The sequence below is a fragment of the Chionomys nivalis genome, chromosome 3, assembly GCF_950005125.1.
Source record: "Chionomys nivalis chromosome 3, mChiNiv1.1, whole genome shotgun sequence".
Taxonomy (NCBI): domain Eukaryota; kingdom Metazoa; phylum Chordata; class Mammalia; order Rodentia; family Cricetidae; genus Chionomys; species Chionomys nivalis.
In genome coordinates, this window is record NC_080088.1 from 58,401,735 (window position 1) to 58,416,558 (window position 14,824).

The 14,824-nt window shown below is 43.6% G+C and overlaps 1 protein-coding gene across 5 annotated transcripts in view; it reads left to right on the forward strand.

Moving 5' to 3' along the window:
• Positions 1-14,824, forward strand: part of Golgb1 (golgin B1) — a 58,520-nt gene that overhangs the window by 25,126 nt on the left and 18,570 nt on the right. For all 5 annotated transcript variants that reach the window (XM_057763645.1, XM_057763646.1, XM_057763647.1 and 2 more), the window contains 3 exons: positions 2,703-2,817; positions 4,597-4,670; positions 9,286-14,447. In XM_057763645.1, coding sequence (XP_057619628.1) covers positions 2,703-2,817; positions 4,597-4,670; positions 9,286-14,447 — 5,351 coding nt within the window. The remainder of the gene's footprint in view (positions 1-2,702; positions 2,818-4,596; positions 4,671-9,285; positions 14,448-14,824) is intronic.

The following is a 14,824-nucleotide window of genomic DNA, read 5'->3' on the forward strand; positions in this document are numbered from 1 at the left end:
AAAAGCTTGATCTTTCCAGGTCTCACTTGTTGGAAGAGTTTGATTCGGTGCTTCTGCAAGACACTTCACTAAGCTTTCCACTGACGCCCTAGGCAGACACTTCTCTGAGCGGTCCACCACTGAAGCCCTAGGCAGAGTTAGCGTCTGCACGTTTGCCTGTTAGGAGTGGCCACACAGCACAACATGCTGTTCTCTAGTCTTGTAGAGTAGATGGTTTGGGTATCTGAGCTCTCCTGAGACAGCTGTGTCACATGCATGTACTGACCTGCAGCCTGCTGGGATCTAGTGGTATCTGCTCTGTCATTTTTCTGATTTGATTCTTAACTGTCTCCCTTTAACCCAAGGGCCAGCCAGGCTCTGCCTGTGTTAACCACTTTGGGGCACATGGTCTGAAAACTCATTTAGGGCATTAAGTTTATAGAACAGAGAAAGAGAGGGGCAGGGAGAGAGAGATTCTTAACATTGCAGTCTTTTTAGGGCTAAAACGGTGACTTAAGATATAAAAACCTTGCATGACATACTCTCACCCTGTTCTCTGTGCTGAATTTACTGTCTGTGTTAAAGTTTTAAATCTTAGCACATATCGTTAACACTTTTGCAGTGAACAGTTAGTTGCAAGTATTTAAACCACACTAAGGAGAAAATGTTGACTTAATATCACGTACATACTTCCCTCTGAGGCTCTTGTTTCCCATCTACACCAGGTTCTCTAGAGTCACAGCTAGAGAAAATTCTCTTAGTGTTGTCTGATATTTGCATTTTGTTTTGCTCTTGGATTTATAATTCTATATTGACACTTTTTCATTCCGGACATTTAAAAATGTATGCTATTGCCTTCTGTCTTCCATCTCCCCCAGCAGTTCTTGAGTAATTATTCAAATGATTGCTCCTGTAGATAGAAGTATCATTTCTCTACTGAGCTTTAAAAAGACCTTTTTCATTTTGTGATGTAGTCAGTTGTGGTTTTCTTTGCAAGTTTCTTAATTTTATTGAGGTCCCCCCTTTTTTACACATATAAGCTTGCGCATGAGAAAAGCTTGGCCATTTCTTAAAATAATTTTTCTGATGTTCTAGCTAAAGTATATTTTAATGTCCTATGTTTCCTTGAGGCTATGGTCATTTTTCTTCAATAATTAGACTATTTAGATTCTGTTGCTCTGTCTTCAAGTTCACTGTGCGTTTCTTCTTTTACCTCTATTCTTCTATGAAGCCTGCCCATTAGATTTTCCATTTCATGATTATCATTTTCTTTTCTATATTTTCAATTTTTTTTTGTTTTATAGAGTTGATTGTCTGCATCAGATGTTTCTGTCTTTTCCTTCATTTTTGATGTATTATGTCTTATCATAGTTATAATATCTTCTTTAAAATCCTAGCTTGGAGCCAGACCTGGTAGTTTATCCTTATAAGGCCAGAACTCAGGAGGTAGAAACAGGACATCTCAGGGCCATCTTGCGGAGCTGTATTGTAAGGCTCTGACTCAAAAAGAAAAACCAAGGGATAGGAATGTCACTCAGTGGTAGAACACCAGACTAGCCTGCCCAAAGGCCCTGGGTTCAACCACTATCACCACAATAACTAAGTTCTTGCTTGTTAATCCAACCTTTGTATCATTTTGTGATTAGTCTCTGTTGGTTATATTTTCTCTTGAGAATGAATCACAGTTTCCTCTTTTGTCCTAGATGTTATAAATGTTTTGTCTGGGAGGTTCTGTTTTGTTGTTTCTAAGATTTTGAAGCATTCGATTACTTTGTATCAGCCAATAGCATATACCCATGCTTTAAACTCTGGTGTGTGGTAGAGAGCCCCAAAACTCAGTTGGTTATTTTTGTCTTAGGTAAGTGATTTGAGTTGGTCCGATAGTCACATCATTTGGGCTGATTTCATACAGAGGATTAACGCCTCTTGACTGGTGCTCTTCCTGTTTGATTCCTCACACCGTAGCTTTGTTTCTCCTCAAGTCTTTATTTTTCCAGATACAATATCTACGGCGATTTTGTTGGAGTTTTATTTGCTTTATATATTACAAAGTAGAAACTTTTCTCTAGATGAAAATCCATAGTGAAGGTTTGTGACCAAGCAGTCTGTGCAAATGCTATAGCTAGCATGGAAATGTCTCTGGGATTGCATGGAAAATTGTATAAAGTGAGCCCCGTGAGGGTTAAAAAATGTGTAAAAGGAAATAAAATCTAAAGATTTAGTAACATAGATACTTGCCTGTCACTAAGAGAGCCAAACATTCTGGATACATAAGTTAAACAGGAGAACATTTTTAGTGTAAATGGAAGAAACCCAGTGGCACAGCACTCATGGGTCTTCCTTCTCTTGAGAAGTCTTGTTTGTGTTTATATTCCTCCAGGCCTTGCTGCTTGCTGGCTTCACTCTACTCTAAGGTGTTGCTTGTGAACTTTTAAATCATGCTTTCACACACAGTTGACCTGGGATTTCTACTTTATAATCCAGGCTTCAAAGTTGGATTCAAAACCCACTGAGCTGGAAGCTTATGGGGTATATTTTGTTTCTTTTTCTATCTGCAGACTTTAAAAAGTCTCCAAAGATTCCAAGGGATAGATGCTGTTTCTAAAGCATCCCCATGGCTGGAGAACTTTGAGATGATACAAGTGCTAAGGGCTAAGGCCCTCTGGGCATCAGTGCGGGCTTTCGCTGGGTAATCACTAATTCTCTGTCTCTCTATAATTTAGGCAGCCGCAGAGGAGAGTATCGCCTCTTTGCAGAAGAGAGTGATGGAGCTGGAGAGTGAAAGGGGAGCCTTGCTCCTTACTTCTGCAGAGCTGGAGGAGCTGAGAGCTGAGAATGGTATGTATAGACACAAACCGATATTCTGTCTTCTTACCCCAGAGGCCCTGCTGCTCTTAGCATTGTCTACACACAGCTCTTCTGAGTGTGCTCTCGGGGTCTCGGAGAGCGGAGCTGGTAGTTATCAAGATAAGACTAGCAGTGTGTCCAAGTGAGTGAGCATAGTGCTGCTGCTTCTCAGTGCTACATTTTATGGTAGACAGTGTAAACGCCACAGGGGTCTACATAGTTTGTATTCATTTGGGAATGGAGTCATGATCCACAGAATGAATACCTCTGACTACTGTGCTGTATCCTCTGGGAGTGAGATGTTTTATAAAGTAACCTTTATAATACTAGACCCAGTATCTCCATGTAACCTTTTATAGTTTTCCACTTAGCTCTTACCCGGAAATTATGCATAATGCATAATCATTAGAAATATTCCCCCTGTTGCCAGTAAAGCCACAATTCAACTCATTGTCTCACCTATGACAGTACAGTTTTGGAATTTTGTCCTGGATCCCTATTTTACCACTTCGAAAGCAGCTCCTATCTTGTTCACATGGTTTTCACATGCTTCGCAGGTCTGCAAGTTACATTTTCTGTCCCTCAGGGGACAGAGTTCTGTCTTCTGGGGGACACTGGCCATAGGGATTTCTGTACTGGCTTTTGTGTCTGCTGTCCTAATGTCCTTTCCATTGTTGTCATGTTCTTTTCATCTCACTGTTTGTACAGCCATTTCTGAGCTCCTTCTAAATCCTTCTCAGGGATTTGAAATGTCTGAGCATATTCTGTGTACTGTCATTTCATGAATATTCTCCCTTTCTTAGGAGCCAGGCACTATTCTACTTGCTGGAGATACAGCTGTGGACATAGGATGTAGGACAGGTCATAAACATGCATAAGAAAAAACATTTTAGAGTAATAGACATTAGGGCAAAAATGAAATCAGCTACTGCAAGTATATCTCAGGGAAGAGAAAGGCAGTGTTAGAGAGGTCAGGATAGGTCTCTCTGGAAAGTTGACATCTGAATGGCTAAGGCAGGGCAGTCATGCAAAGAACATTTTAATCAGGGAAATGAGCAGAACAAATGTGACATGTGAATGAATTTGATGTGTTTGCAGAACAGAAAGAAGCTCTGAGTTTTTATAGTAGAGTTTTTTTAAAGGGACAACACAGGAGGTTGGAGGATAGTAAGTCAGAACATGAGCGCCCCAGTAGGTCATGTTAAGGCAGTGAGATGTGGAATAGAAACTACACTCTCTCTAGTGTATTTGTTATCAGAAAGATTGTCAGCTTATGGGAGGTACTAGCGCCAGTGTTAAGTAGTTTTCTCTGCCAGGGCATTGTACCCTATGCTAGAGGTAAGCCCTGGATTCTGATCCCAGCTGTCCACACAGCTGTGCACCCCTCACATCATGTCGTTGTTCCTCATTTGATTGTTGAGATCGCACAGCTCCTTTTCATTGCTCAACTTTATGTCTGAACATCTGTTAAGAAGCATTGGGAGCATTGCCACAATTCACATAGTAGTGTTGTGGATAAACTAAGATAGTAGAATTTCAAATTATCCCGTAGAAGTAACTCTTCCACTTCACATATCTTTGCATTGATGGCCTTTCAAACCTTTCAAACCCCTTTGCGTATTTCTTCCCTTTTCATTGTTTTGTGCATCTCAAGTAGCCTTGGTACAATGGAACTACATCTCAAGTAGCCTTGGTACAATACAACTACAACTCTGTTTTTTTCAAATACTCCACATGTATTATCTAAAGGAACTACTTTTTGACTTTCAGAAAAGCTGTCCTCTCGAATTGCTCTTCTGGAGGCTCAGAATAGAGCAGGGGAGGCCTACGGCGCAGTCAGCGAGGTGAGTGGTCACTGGTAGAGTCACAATGGGATCTCAATTAGGAGGTGGCAACTCCAACAGTGTTATTCTTGCTGACAGAAAACTGTTTCACCAATAGAGGGAAATAACATTTAAGAGATTCTTAAAGATTAGACTTCTTCATGTGTTTGTGTTCTAATGTTTGGAATTCTTTGTCCTAAACCAACACAAGTTTAGGAGTGCTTATGTATTAGTTACTTTTCTGTTGCTGTAGCAAAACTTACCTGACAAGACAACTTAAAGAGGAAAGAGTTTATTTGGCTTACAGTCTCAGAGGGTTAGAGTTCATTACAGGACACAGTAAGCAGGCAGCAGGCAGGAACGGGAAGGAGCACAGTCACATCCTTCCTCATGAGCAGTGATGAGTGACAAGCGGTGAGAGTGAACTAGAAATGGCTCCAGTCTTCAGACTCTCAAAGCCCGCCTCCAGTGACATACTTCCTCCAGCAAGGCCACACCTCCTCAACCTCTCCAAATAGCATCACCACCTGGGGACCTAGTGTTGGAATACATGAGCCTGTGGAGGGCAGTCTCAGTCAAACCACCACAGCCTGTTTCTAGGTAGAAATTAAATAAAATCTCCTGAATTTAGCAATATTTACTCAGGATTATATTTTAAAGGAGCCTTTATAAAATTGTGGCTTTTGTAACCTGAAGTTTATTTATTCAACTTTTTTTTGGAAGGGTGATGAGATAGGGTATCCCTGTGTAATGTTTATTCAAATTTTTAATTCTAATTTTTCTTTATCTGTGAATTCATACATGTATATACATGTATGAAATATGATCATATCTACCCCAGTTTTCCTACTCTAGCTCTTTCCACATCTCCAATCCATATCTAATCCTCCCATATCCAATTTTGTCTTTTTTTTTTTTTGATAACCCCCTAAGTCAACTAGTGTTACTGATATGTGCATGGGTATGGGGCCACCCACTGTAGCACAGGAAACCTACCAGTGGGAAACATGCTCAAGAAAGAATGACTCTCCCTCTCCACACAGCCATCAAGTGCCAACAGCTCCTTATTAAGGGGTGGGGCCTGGAGAGCTCCAGCCCATTGATGCTGGAATTCTCCAGGCTTGCTCTTGTGCAGGGAGGGACCCGCAGCTGCACTGGGTGACAGTTTTGTCACATCCAGAGGCCAGCACTTCACAGCACTCCTGCATCCTTCGGCTCTTACACTCTTCCCGCCTCTCTTGTGACATGCCCTAAGCCTCGGCAGGGATGGAGGGTGGTATGGTGAAGATGTCCTGATTAGTTGATACCATTCTATTGACTGAGTGCCATTGTTAAGTGTGGTATATACAGTTAGCCTTGCTCGCAACTGGTAATCCTAAATGGTCTTTGTGAGCAGTGTAGCTTCTTAACAGAAGTGTTGTCATTGTATGTTCATCCGTGTCTCCAGGCTCAGGGAATGGATGCCTTGTGTAGACCCAAAGAGGTACAGTTTTAGAAATGGGAAATGCAGAATCTTCTAGTTGAGCCAGAGGCCATCTGATAGAGAAACATTAAAACTTAAGTCCAGAAAGCTTCTGGGTGTTGCAGGGAAGAGGGCCGCGTGTTCGTCCCAGCCGCCCAGCTAGCTTACACCTGAAATAACCACACAGACACTGTATTAATTAAAACACTGCTTGGCCCATGCACTCTAACTTCTCATTGGCTAAATCTTACATCTCAGTTTAACCCATTTCTATTAATCTGTGTATTGCCATGTGGCAGTGACTTACCGGGAAATATTCGGCACATCTGTCTCTGTCGGCTCCATGGTGTCTCTCCCCTACTCCACCTTTCTTCCTCCCAGCATTCAGTTCTGTCTTCCCTGCCTACCTAAATTCTGCCCTATCAACTAGGCCAAGGCAGTTTCTTTATTCATTAACCAATAAAAGCAACACACAAACAGAAGGACCTCCTACACCAGTCTGGGGAGAGGACCGATTTTTTTTTTCTTGCCAAGGCCTCAAGTGATGGAAAAGAATTAGGAAGGATAATCTGCCTTATTTAGAGTCTCCTGATGGCTGGGGGTGGCTCAGTTGGTAAAGCACTTGCTGTACCATGCCAGACCCTAAATTTGAGCCCCAGAGCTCTAGAAGCCTGGACATGCTGACTCAGGCTTCTAATCTCAACCCTGGAGAGACAGAGATAGGTCCCTGGGACTTGGTGGCCAGCCAGATAGCCTACCTGGGGAGCTCCAAGCCTTCCTCAGAAAATGAGGTAGGTAACTTGTTTGGAACAACCCTTAACACTGACCTCTGGCTTCTACATGCAGGTGCACACATGTGGACCCACCACGTGCACACATGCCTACACATATGTACATACACAAGTCTCTTACTTTAAATGTTAATGTCAACTAACATACCTTCATAGGAACTCCTAGAATAACATTTGACCAAAGATCTGGGAACATGATCCACCCAAGTTATTATACAAAATTAATCATCAAACTTACATTCAATACCTTTTCATGGAGCCGTGGAGGCCTTGTTCACAAAGTTGTCAAAGGAGACTTAATTCAAAAAATTGCAATATTATTTAGTTAAAAATGATAAAACTTGTACTAAAAATGGATTTTATTTGTTCAAGCGAATACTTAAAAGTATTCCCTTAAAGGCCTGCCAATGATTTCTAGTGAAAACAAGATAACATAGCTTTAAAAAAATATCAACACAGATAAGAAAGATGTGCGACTAGTAAGAAAATGAAAAGCAGCCGGGCGGTGGTGGCGCACGCCTTTAGTCCCAGCACTTGGAAGGCAGAGGAGGTGGATCTCTGGGAGTTCGAGACCAGCCTGGTCTACAAGAGGTAGGTCTAGGACAGCTAAGGCTGTTACACAGAGAAACCCTGCCTCAAGAAAGAAAGAAAAAAAGAAGGGAGGGAGGGAGGGAGGGAGGGAGGGAGGGAGGGAGGGAGGGAGGGAGGGAGGGAGGGAGGGAGGGAGGGAGGGAAGAAGAAAGACCAAAGAATCAGAAAATAAGTAGCGAACAGTAGTGAGGGAAAGGAATTTTAAAACATAGAAATTGCATAGAAGAGCCAACTGGTAGTGTCCCTTGAGATCACAGAGATGAACTAGAAAAGAATCAGAAAAGAAGGAAGTCAGTGAAGAGGGAGGAAGAAGAGTGGGAGTGGCCAGAGAGAGCAAAGGTCCCGTCCTCTATCCTCCTGGTGTGGTTGATTTGATTCTTTAGTCAGAGAGTGGACTGAACTCCAGCTATTGTAGGGAGTGAGGGGAGGGAATGGAAGGATGATATGAAAGGAAGTTAAAAAAGAGGAAATAAAAGCCCTTAGGTGATCGAACAAAAAGCAGTTGGTTACACTAAACCCTGCCAGGGATGATTTTACTGTAGACCCTCCTGTCTGTAGTGATGGAAACATGGGCATGTAACATGAAGAAACTACAGAGTGGGTTCTCCTGTGTCCAGTACTGAGGTAGTTTTCGAGCTCTATGAATTATGATCTCAATCATGCAGAGAGCAAAAAATTATAAAATATCAAGAAAGTACTTGAGAAGAATGATGTGATTCTAGACAGGTACTACCATGCCTGGCATCTACATAGGTGCTGGGTATCTAAACTCAGGTCCTCATGCTTCCTCAGCAAGAACTGCTTCCAGTGAGGCACCTCCACATCCCCCATGCCCCTGTGTTTGTGTGCATCTGTATATGGTGTATGTGCGTGCATGTGCGTGCCTGTGTGTGTGAAGAGAAATCATTGTCAGGTTTCTTCCTTGGTTTCTCTCCATTGTATTTTTTAAGGCAGGGTTTCTTTTTCTTTTTTTTCTTTTTTTTTTTTTTGGGTTTTTCGAGACAGGGTTTCTCTGTAGCTTTGGTGCCTGTCCTGGAACTAGCTCTTGTAGACCAGGCTGGCCTCGAACTCACAGAGATCCGCCTGCCTCTAAGGCAGGGTTTCTTACTGATCCTAAACTAATTAACTACTTCATGAGACTCACTAGTTTTCTTCCCCAAGCAAACATCCATGGAGATGGCATGGACTGAGTAGCCTAACCAGGAATCTGTAATGACTGTCTCATTGCCACACCACCCATCATGCCATGTCCAGGACCAGAAGAGCTCGTTTGGGGCTTTTTGATCCTGGCAACTCATCTGCATCTGCTTGTTTGTAGTCAACTTGTCAGAGCTAATGCTTACTCTGTTTACTTGTACAACTCTCTTGTTTCAGTCAATTGATTAGGGAAAGAAATCTCATAGCTTACTCCTTGGTATGGGGTGGGTGGGGTGTTTAATTCATTGCCTGCTTTTTTAAAAGCAGTTTTTGGAAGAAATAACTAGGTGTTTTAATCTAGAAGAAGAATGTTTTTTGTATGGGAAATATCTATGGAAAATTGATTCCAAGCTTCCTTGAAACTTTTGACTAGAAAGAGACCTCAGAGTGGAGCTGACTGAATTATACACATTCAGTGTGGGAGATGCAGAGTTTTACAAATTTTAGTAGTTTTGTGGTATAAAAAATTATTGAACCAGAAGGTTGAAAGTTTTAGAAAATTCATGAAGTGCTAGTTTGTAGTGACCATTTTTAATGCTTTCTGAAATATTTGGTTAAAGTTTCCTTGGTGTTTCTTTCGTTTCTGTTTTAATAGGTCAGCACAGCTGATGTTACTCAGTTCAGCAAGAGCAATTATGCCGAAGAAAGTGGACAAGGTGTCCCAGAGCATATATTTTCTCAGAAACATAAAGAGCTATCAGTTTTATTAGTGGAAATGAAAGAAGCTCAGGAGGAAATTGCATTTCTTAAGTCACAGCTTCAGGGCAAGAGGCCTGACAGGGACTCTGAGGTCCTGGACCAGAAAGAAGTGAAGCCGATGGAGAGTGAAGGAGCACTTTCGGTGACAGCAGGGGATGACCCCTTGGTGCTCAGTGAAGAGAGCAGCGTCCCAGGGCCTGAAAGAGAGGAACAGGCAAGCACTGAAGAGCAGCCTCCAACATCTGAAGCAGGATCTCCACATGACACTGCAGGAGAATTGAGCTCCACGAAGCTGGATGGTGTGGACACGCCCCCCTCCGTACCAGGTCTTTGCCAGTGTCACCAGGATGAACTGGAAAGTCTGAAAACTCAAATTTTGGAGCTAGAGACAAGCCTTCATGAGGCAAAAGAGACTTACGAAAAAAATTTAGATGAGAAAGCTAAGGAAATTAGCAGCCTAACCCAGCTAACTGAAGAATTTAAGAAGGATGCAGAGGATGCCCACAGCTTGCTCACTACTTTGTCTGAGGAAAAAGACCAGCTTCTTTCTCGAGTGGCAGAGCTCGATGTCTTACCTGAACTGAGGGCTCGGGTCCAAGAACTGGAAAGCAGCCTTGCAGAAACAGAAAAGCAAAGAGGTCTGGACTATGAGTGCCAGAAGACTCAGCACAACCTGCTCACAGAACAGATCCACAGCCTCAGCGTAGAAGCCAAGTCTAAGGATGTGAAAATTGAAGCTTTACAGAAAGAACTGGATAACGTGCAACTACAGTCTTCTCAACAGGGCACACAGATAAAAACCCTGCAAAGCCAGCTGCAGAGGAAGGAAAGTGAGGTGTTAGAGGGGGCAGAACACGTGAAGGATATCGCAGGTAAGATGGAAGGCCTTTCACAGGCTCTTTCACAGAAGGAACTGGAAATAGCCAAAATGGACCAACTCTTACAAGAGAAAAAGAAAGATGTGGAGACACTCCAGCAAACCATCCAGGAGAAGGAGCAGCAAGTGACGGAACTCAGCTTCAGTATGACAGAGAAGATGGTTCAGCTTAATGAAGAGAAGTTTTCTCTTGGGGTTGAAATCAAAACTCTGAAGGAGCAGCTCAACTTATTGTCCAGAGCTGAAGAAGCAAAAAAGGAGCAGGCAGGAGAAAGTCACGGAGCCGTTTCTAATCACAGTCAGGATGAGGCAAGCCCAGCAGGGCTGATGAGTAAAGAGGAGCTTCAGCAGGAACTGGAGCTTTTGAGGAAAGAGAGCGAGCAGAGGAAGAGGAAGCTCCAGGCAGCACTTGTCCACCGGAAGGAGCTCCTACAAAAAGTCAATACCCTGGAAGAGGAGTTAGCCAACATGAGAGAGGAGTATAAGAAAGAGATGGCACTCAGAGAGAGTGAGAGGAGAGAGCTGGAGAAAGAGGGAGAGAACAAGGATGACCCAGAAAAATGTGGAACTTCTAAGTGTCGAGAACTAGAAGTTTCTTTGAAACAGACACTATCCGCAAAAGAAGTGGAACTAGAGCGTGTAAAGAAAGACTTGAAGGAAAAGACGGCAGCGGAAGAAGAACTACAGGCTGTGGTCCAACGGATGAATCAGAACTTGCAAGATAAGGCAAAGCAAATAGATTCGCTTCAAACAGAGATCATTGAACAGCAAGCAACTATTCAGAAATTAGCCGCAGGCTCCAAGGATGCTGGGGATGGAGACTCCGCAGCACCTGTAAAAGAAGCGGCGGTGAGCAGCCCGCCCAGTGTGGGTGGTGGAGAATACAGGGAGCCAGAACTGGAGAGCAAGATAGCAGCCCTTGAAAAGGAAAAGGACCAACTTCAAAAGAAGCTTCAGGAAGCCTTAGCTTCCCGGAAGGTAATTCTAAAAAAGGCACAAGAGAGAGAGCGACTTCTAAAGGAGGAGCTCAGGAAACAGAAGGACGCTTACACTCTCCTTCAGGGGCAATTTGATGAGCAGAGTAAGGAAAGTGAGACCATTGGGGACCAGCCAAGGCAACTGCAGATTGAAGTGAGAGGGTCTGTGGACAGAAAGTTCCCAGGCACTGGCCAGCGAGAACCTGGTCTTCCCACTGAAGGCTTAGAAGAGGTTTCACTTGAAGACGCGGACCAGCAGCCTGTCCACGCTGCTGCAGAGTCTGACCTACACACAACTCAGCCTACTCGCCCTGGAGATGCAGGAGCTCTCCAGGCTACCGTTTCTGTTGCCCAGATTAAGGCCCAGCTGAAAGAAATGGAGGTTGAGAAAGAAGAGCTGGAATTGAAAATTAGTTCTGTAACAAATGAGCTGACACAAAAATCAGAAGAAGTATGTCTGTTACAAGAGCAGATAAGTAAACAGGGTTTAGAAATCCAGAAGTTGAAGGCAGCCTCCCATGAAGCTGAGGCCCAGGCAGAAAGCCTGCAGCAGGAATTGGAAAGCAGCCAGCTCAAACTTGCTGGCCTGGAACACCTAAAAACATTACAGCCTGAACTAGATGAACTGCAAAAGCACATGCAGCAGAAGGAAGAAGAGGTCAGCTACCTGTCTGGACAGCTTAGTGAGAAAGAACAGACCCTCACCAAAGTTCAGGCAGAGATGATGGAACAGGAGCATTTGATCAGGGCCCTGCACACACAGCTGGAAATGCAGGCTAAGGAGCATGAGGAGAGGCTAAAGCAGTTCCAGCTGGAACTTTGTGAGCTGAAGCAGAAGTCAGAAGAGGGCGAGGAAGAAACTAAAGCAAAGCAGCAGATACAGAGGAAACTGCAGGCTGCTCTCATCTCCCGAAAGGAGGCGCTGAAAGAAAACAAGAATCTGCAGGAGGAATTGTCTTCAGCTAGAGATGCTTTAGAACACCTGACCAAGTCTCTCGCAGATGTGGAAAGCCAGGTTTCTGTTCAAAATAAAGAGAAAGATGCATTCCTAGAAAAGTTAGCCCTTCTTCAGGAAGAAAGAGACAAACTCATTGTAGAAATGGACAAGTCTTTACTCGAAAACCAGAGCCTCGGTGGCTCTTGTGAAAGCTTGAAACTAGCTCTGGAGGGTGTTACCGAAGAAAAGGAAAAACTGATGAAGGAACTTGAATCTCTGAGATGCTCTAACATTGCAGAGAGCACCGAGTGGCAAGAGAAGCACAGGGAGCTGCAGAAGGAGCATGAGGTTCTTCTGCAGTCCTACGAGAACGCGAGCAACGAAGTAGAGAGGATCCAGCACGTGGTGGCAGGTGTGAGGCAAGAGAAGCAAGAACTGCAGGGGAAGTTACGAAGCACAGAGACAGACAAAAGGGAAATGGAAAAGCAGCTGCAGGATGCGGAACAGGAAATGGAAGAGATGAAAGAAAAGATGAGAAAGTTTGCTAAATCTAAACAACAGAAGATCCTGGAGCTGGAGGAAGAGAACGACCGGCTTAGAGCAGAGGCTCAGCCTCTAGGAGCAGCCAAGGAAAGCATGGATGCTCTTCTTTCTGCGAATTCCAGCCTGAAGGAGGAACTAGAAAGGGTACAATTAGAGTATAAAACCCTTTCTAAGGAGTTTGATGCTTTAATGGCAGAGAAAAACATTCTGAGTGAAGAGATTCAAGAGCTGAAGCATCAAGTAGAAGAGAGTGCACTGAAGCAAGCTAGCCTAGAGGCCACTGAGAAATTCGATGAACAAAAGGATGTTGTCACTGAAGAAGAAACACAAGCTCTGGCAGGCAAATCGCAAGAGCAAGATACTCAGAGTGTGAGCGTTAAACGTGAAGATTCGGAAGGGCTTCTTTCAGCAAACAGCGCCAAGCCTGGCACTAGTGAGACTTTGGGCTCCCATGATGACATCAGTGACCACCTCCAGCAGCTTTGCCAACTCAAGGGAAGAATCGCTGAGTTAGAGATGGAGAAACAGAGTGACAGGGAGCTTAGCCAGACACTAGAGAATGAGAAAAATGCCCTCCTGAGTCAAATATCGGCAAAGGATGGCGAACTAAAACTACTTGAGGAAGAAGTCACCAAGATAAACACGTTAAACCAGCAAATTCAAGAAGAACTTTCCCGAGTTACCAAGCTGAAAGAGATGGCAGAAGAAGAAAAAGATGACTTAGAGGAAAGGTTAATGAACCAGCTGGCAGAACTTAATGGGAGCATTGGGAATTATTACCAGGATGTTACGGATGCCCAAATAAAAAATGAGCAACTAGAATCTGAGATGCAGAACCTTAAAAAGTGCATGAGTGACTTAGAAGAAGAAAAGCAGCAGTTGGTTAAGGAGAAAACCAAGGTGGAGTCAGAAATACGGAAGGAGTATTTAGAGAAGATTCAAGGTGCCCAGAAAGGACCTGGCAATAAAAGCCATGCAAAGGAGCTCCAGGAGCTGCTGAAAGAAAAACAGCTTGAGGTAAAGCAGCTGCAGAAGGACTGCATTAGGTACCAGGAGAGGATCAGCACTCTGGAGAAGACGGTTAAGGCCTTAGAGTTTGTTCAGACTGAATCCCAAAAGGATCTGGACGTGACCAAAGGAAATCTGGCGCAAGCAGTTGAACATCGCAGAAAGGCACAAGAGGAACTGTCTAGCTTCAAGGTACTGCTCGATGACACGCAAAGCGAAGCCGCGAGAGTGCTAGCGGACAACCTCCGTCTGAAAAAGGAACTTCAGTCAAACAAAGAAGCCATCAAAAGCCAGATGAAACAGAAAGATGAAGATCTGGCGCGAAGACTGGAGCAAGCGGAAGAAAAACACCTGGACGAGAAGAAGAACATGCAAGAGAAACTAGATGCTTTGCACAGAGAAAAGGTCCTCATGGAAGACACGCTTGCAGAGATCCAGGTCACTCTGTCCCAGAAAGACAAAGCAATGAAACAGCTGCAGGAGAGCCTGGACAGCACTGTGGCTCAGCTCGCAGCCTTCACTAAGAGCATGTCATCCCTCCAGGATGACCGTGACAGGGTGATCGAGGAGGCCAAGAAATGGGAGCAGAAGTTTGGTGATGCCATTCAAACCAAAGAAGAAGAGATCAGACTAAAAGAGGAAAATTGCATGATTCTAAAGGATCAGCTGCGACGAATGACCACCCGTGCAGAAGAATTGAAGATCAGTATCTCCAGGTGAGCAAGAAGCCTTTTTTCCCTCCAGAGATTATTGTGAAGGCAAAACCTTTAAGCTATATTTATTTAATTAGAATTAAACAAGCAATTTTTGTTTTAAATTCCCTTGGAATGTATATCCTCTTTCCCTTCTGACATTTTTAGTCATTTTTGTGACTCATTATAATTTGTATTAGCATAAAATCATTAATATAAAACCACTGATATGTTTTTCCTCCATATCTCTGTTGAGATGACCTAAATTTCTCTTCATTTTTATATCTGCATTCTTGACAACCTGCCTACTGTCGAGATTTCCACCAGCTTACTCCCAAAGGACTATGTGGCCTTGCCCTCTGCACCACAGTGTTCATCAGCTCCGCCCTGTATGCCAGGTA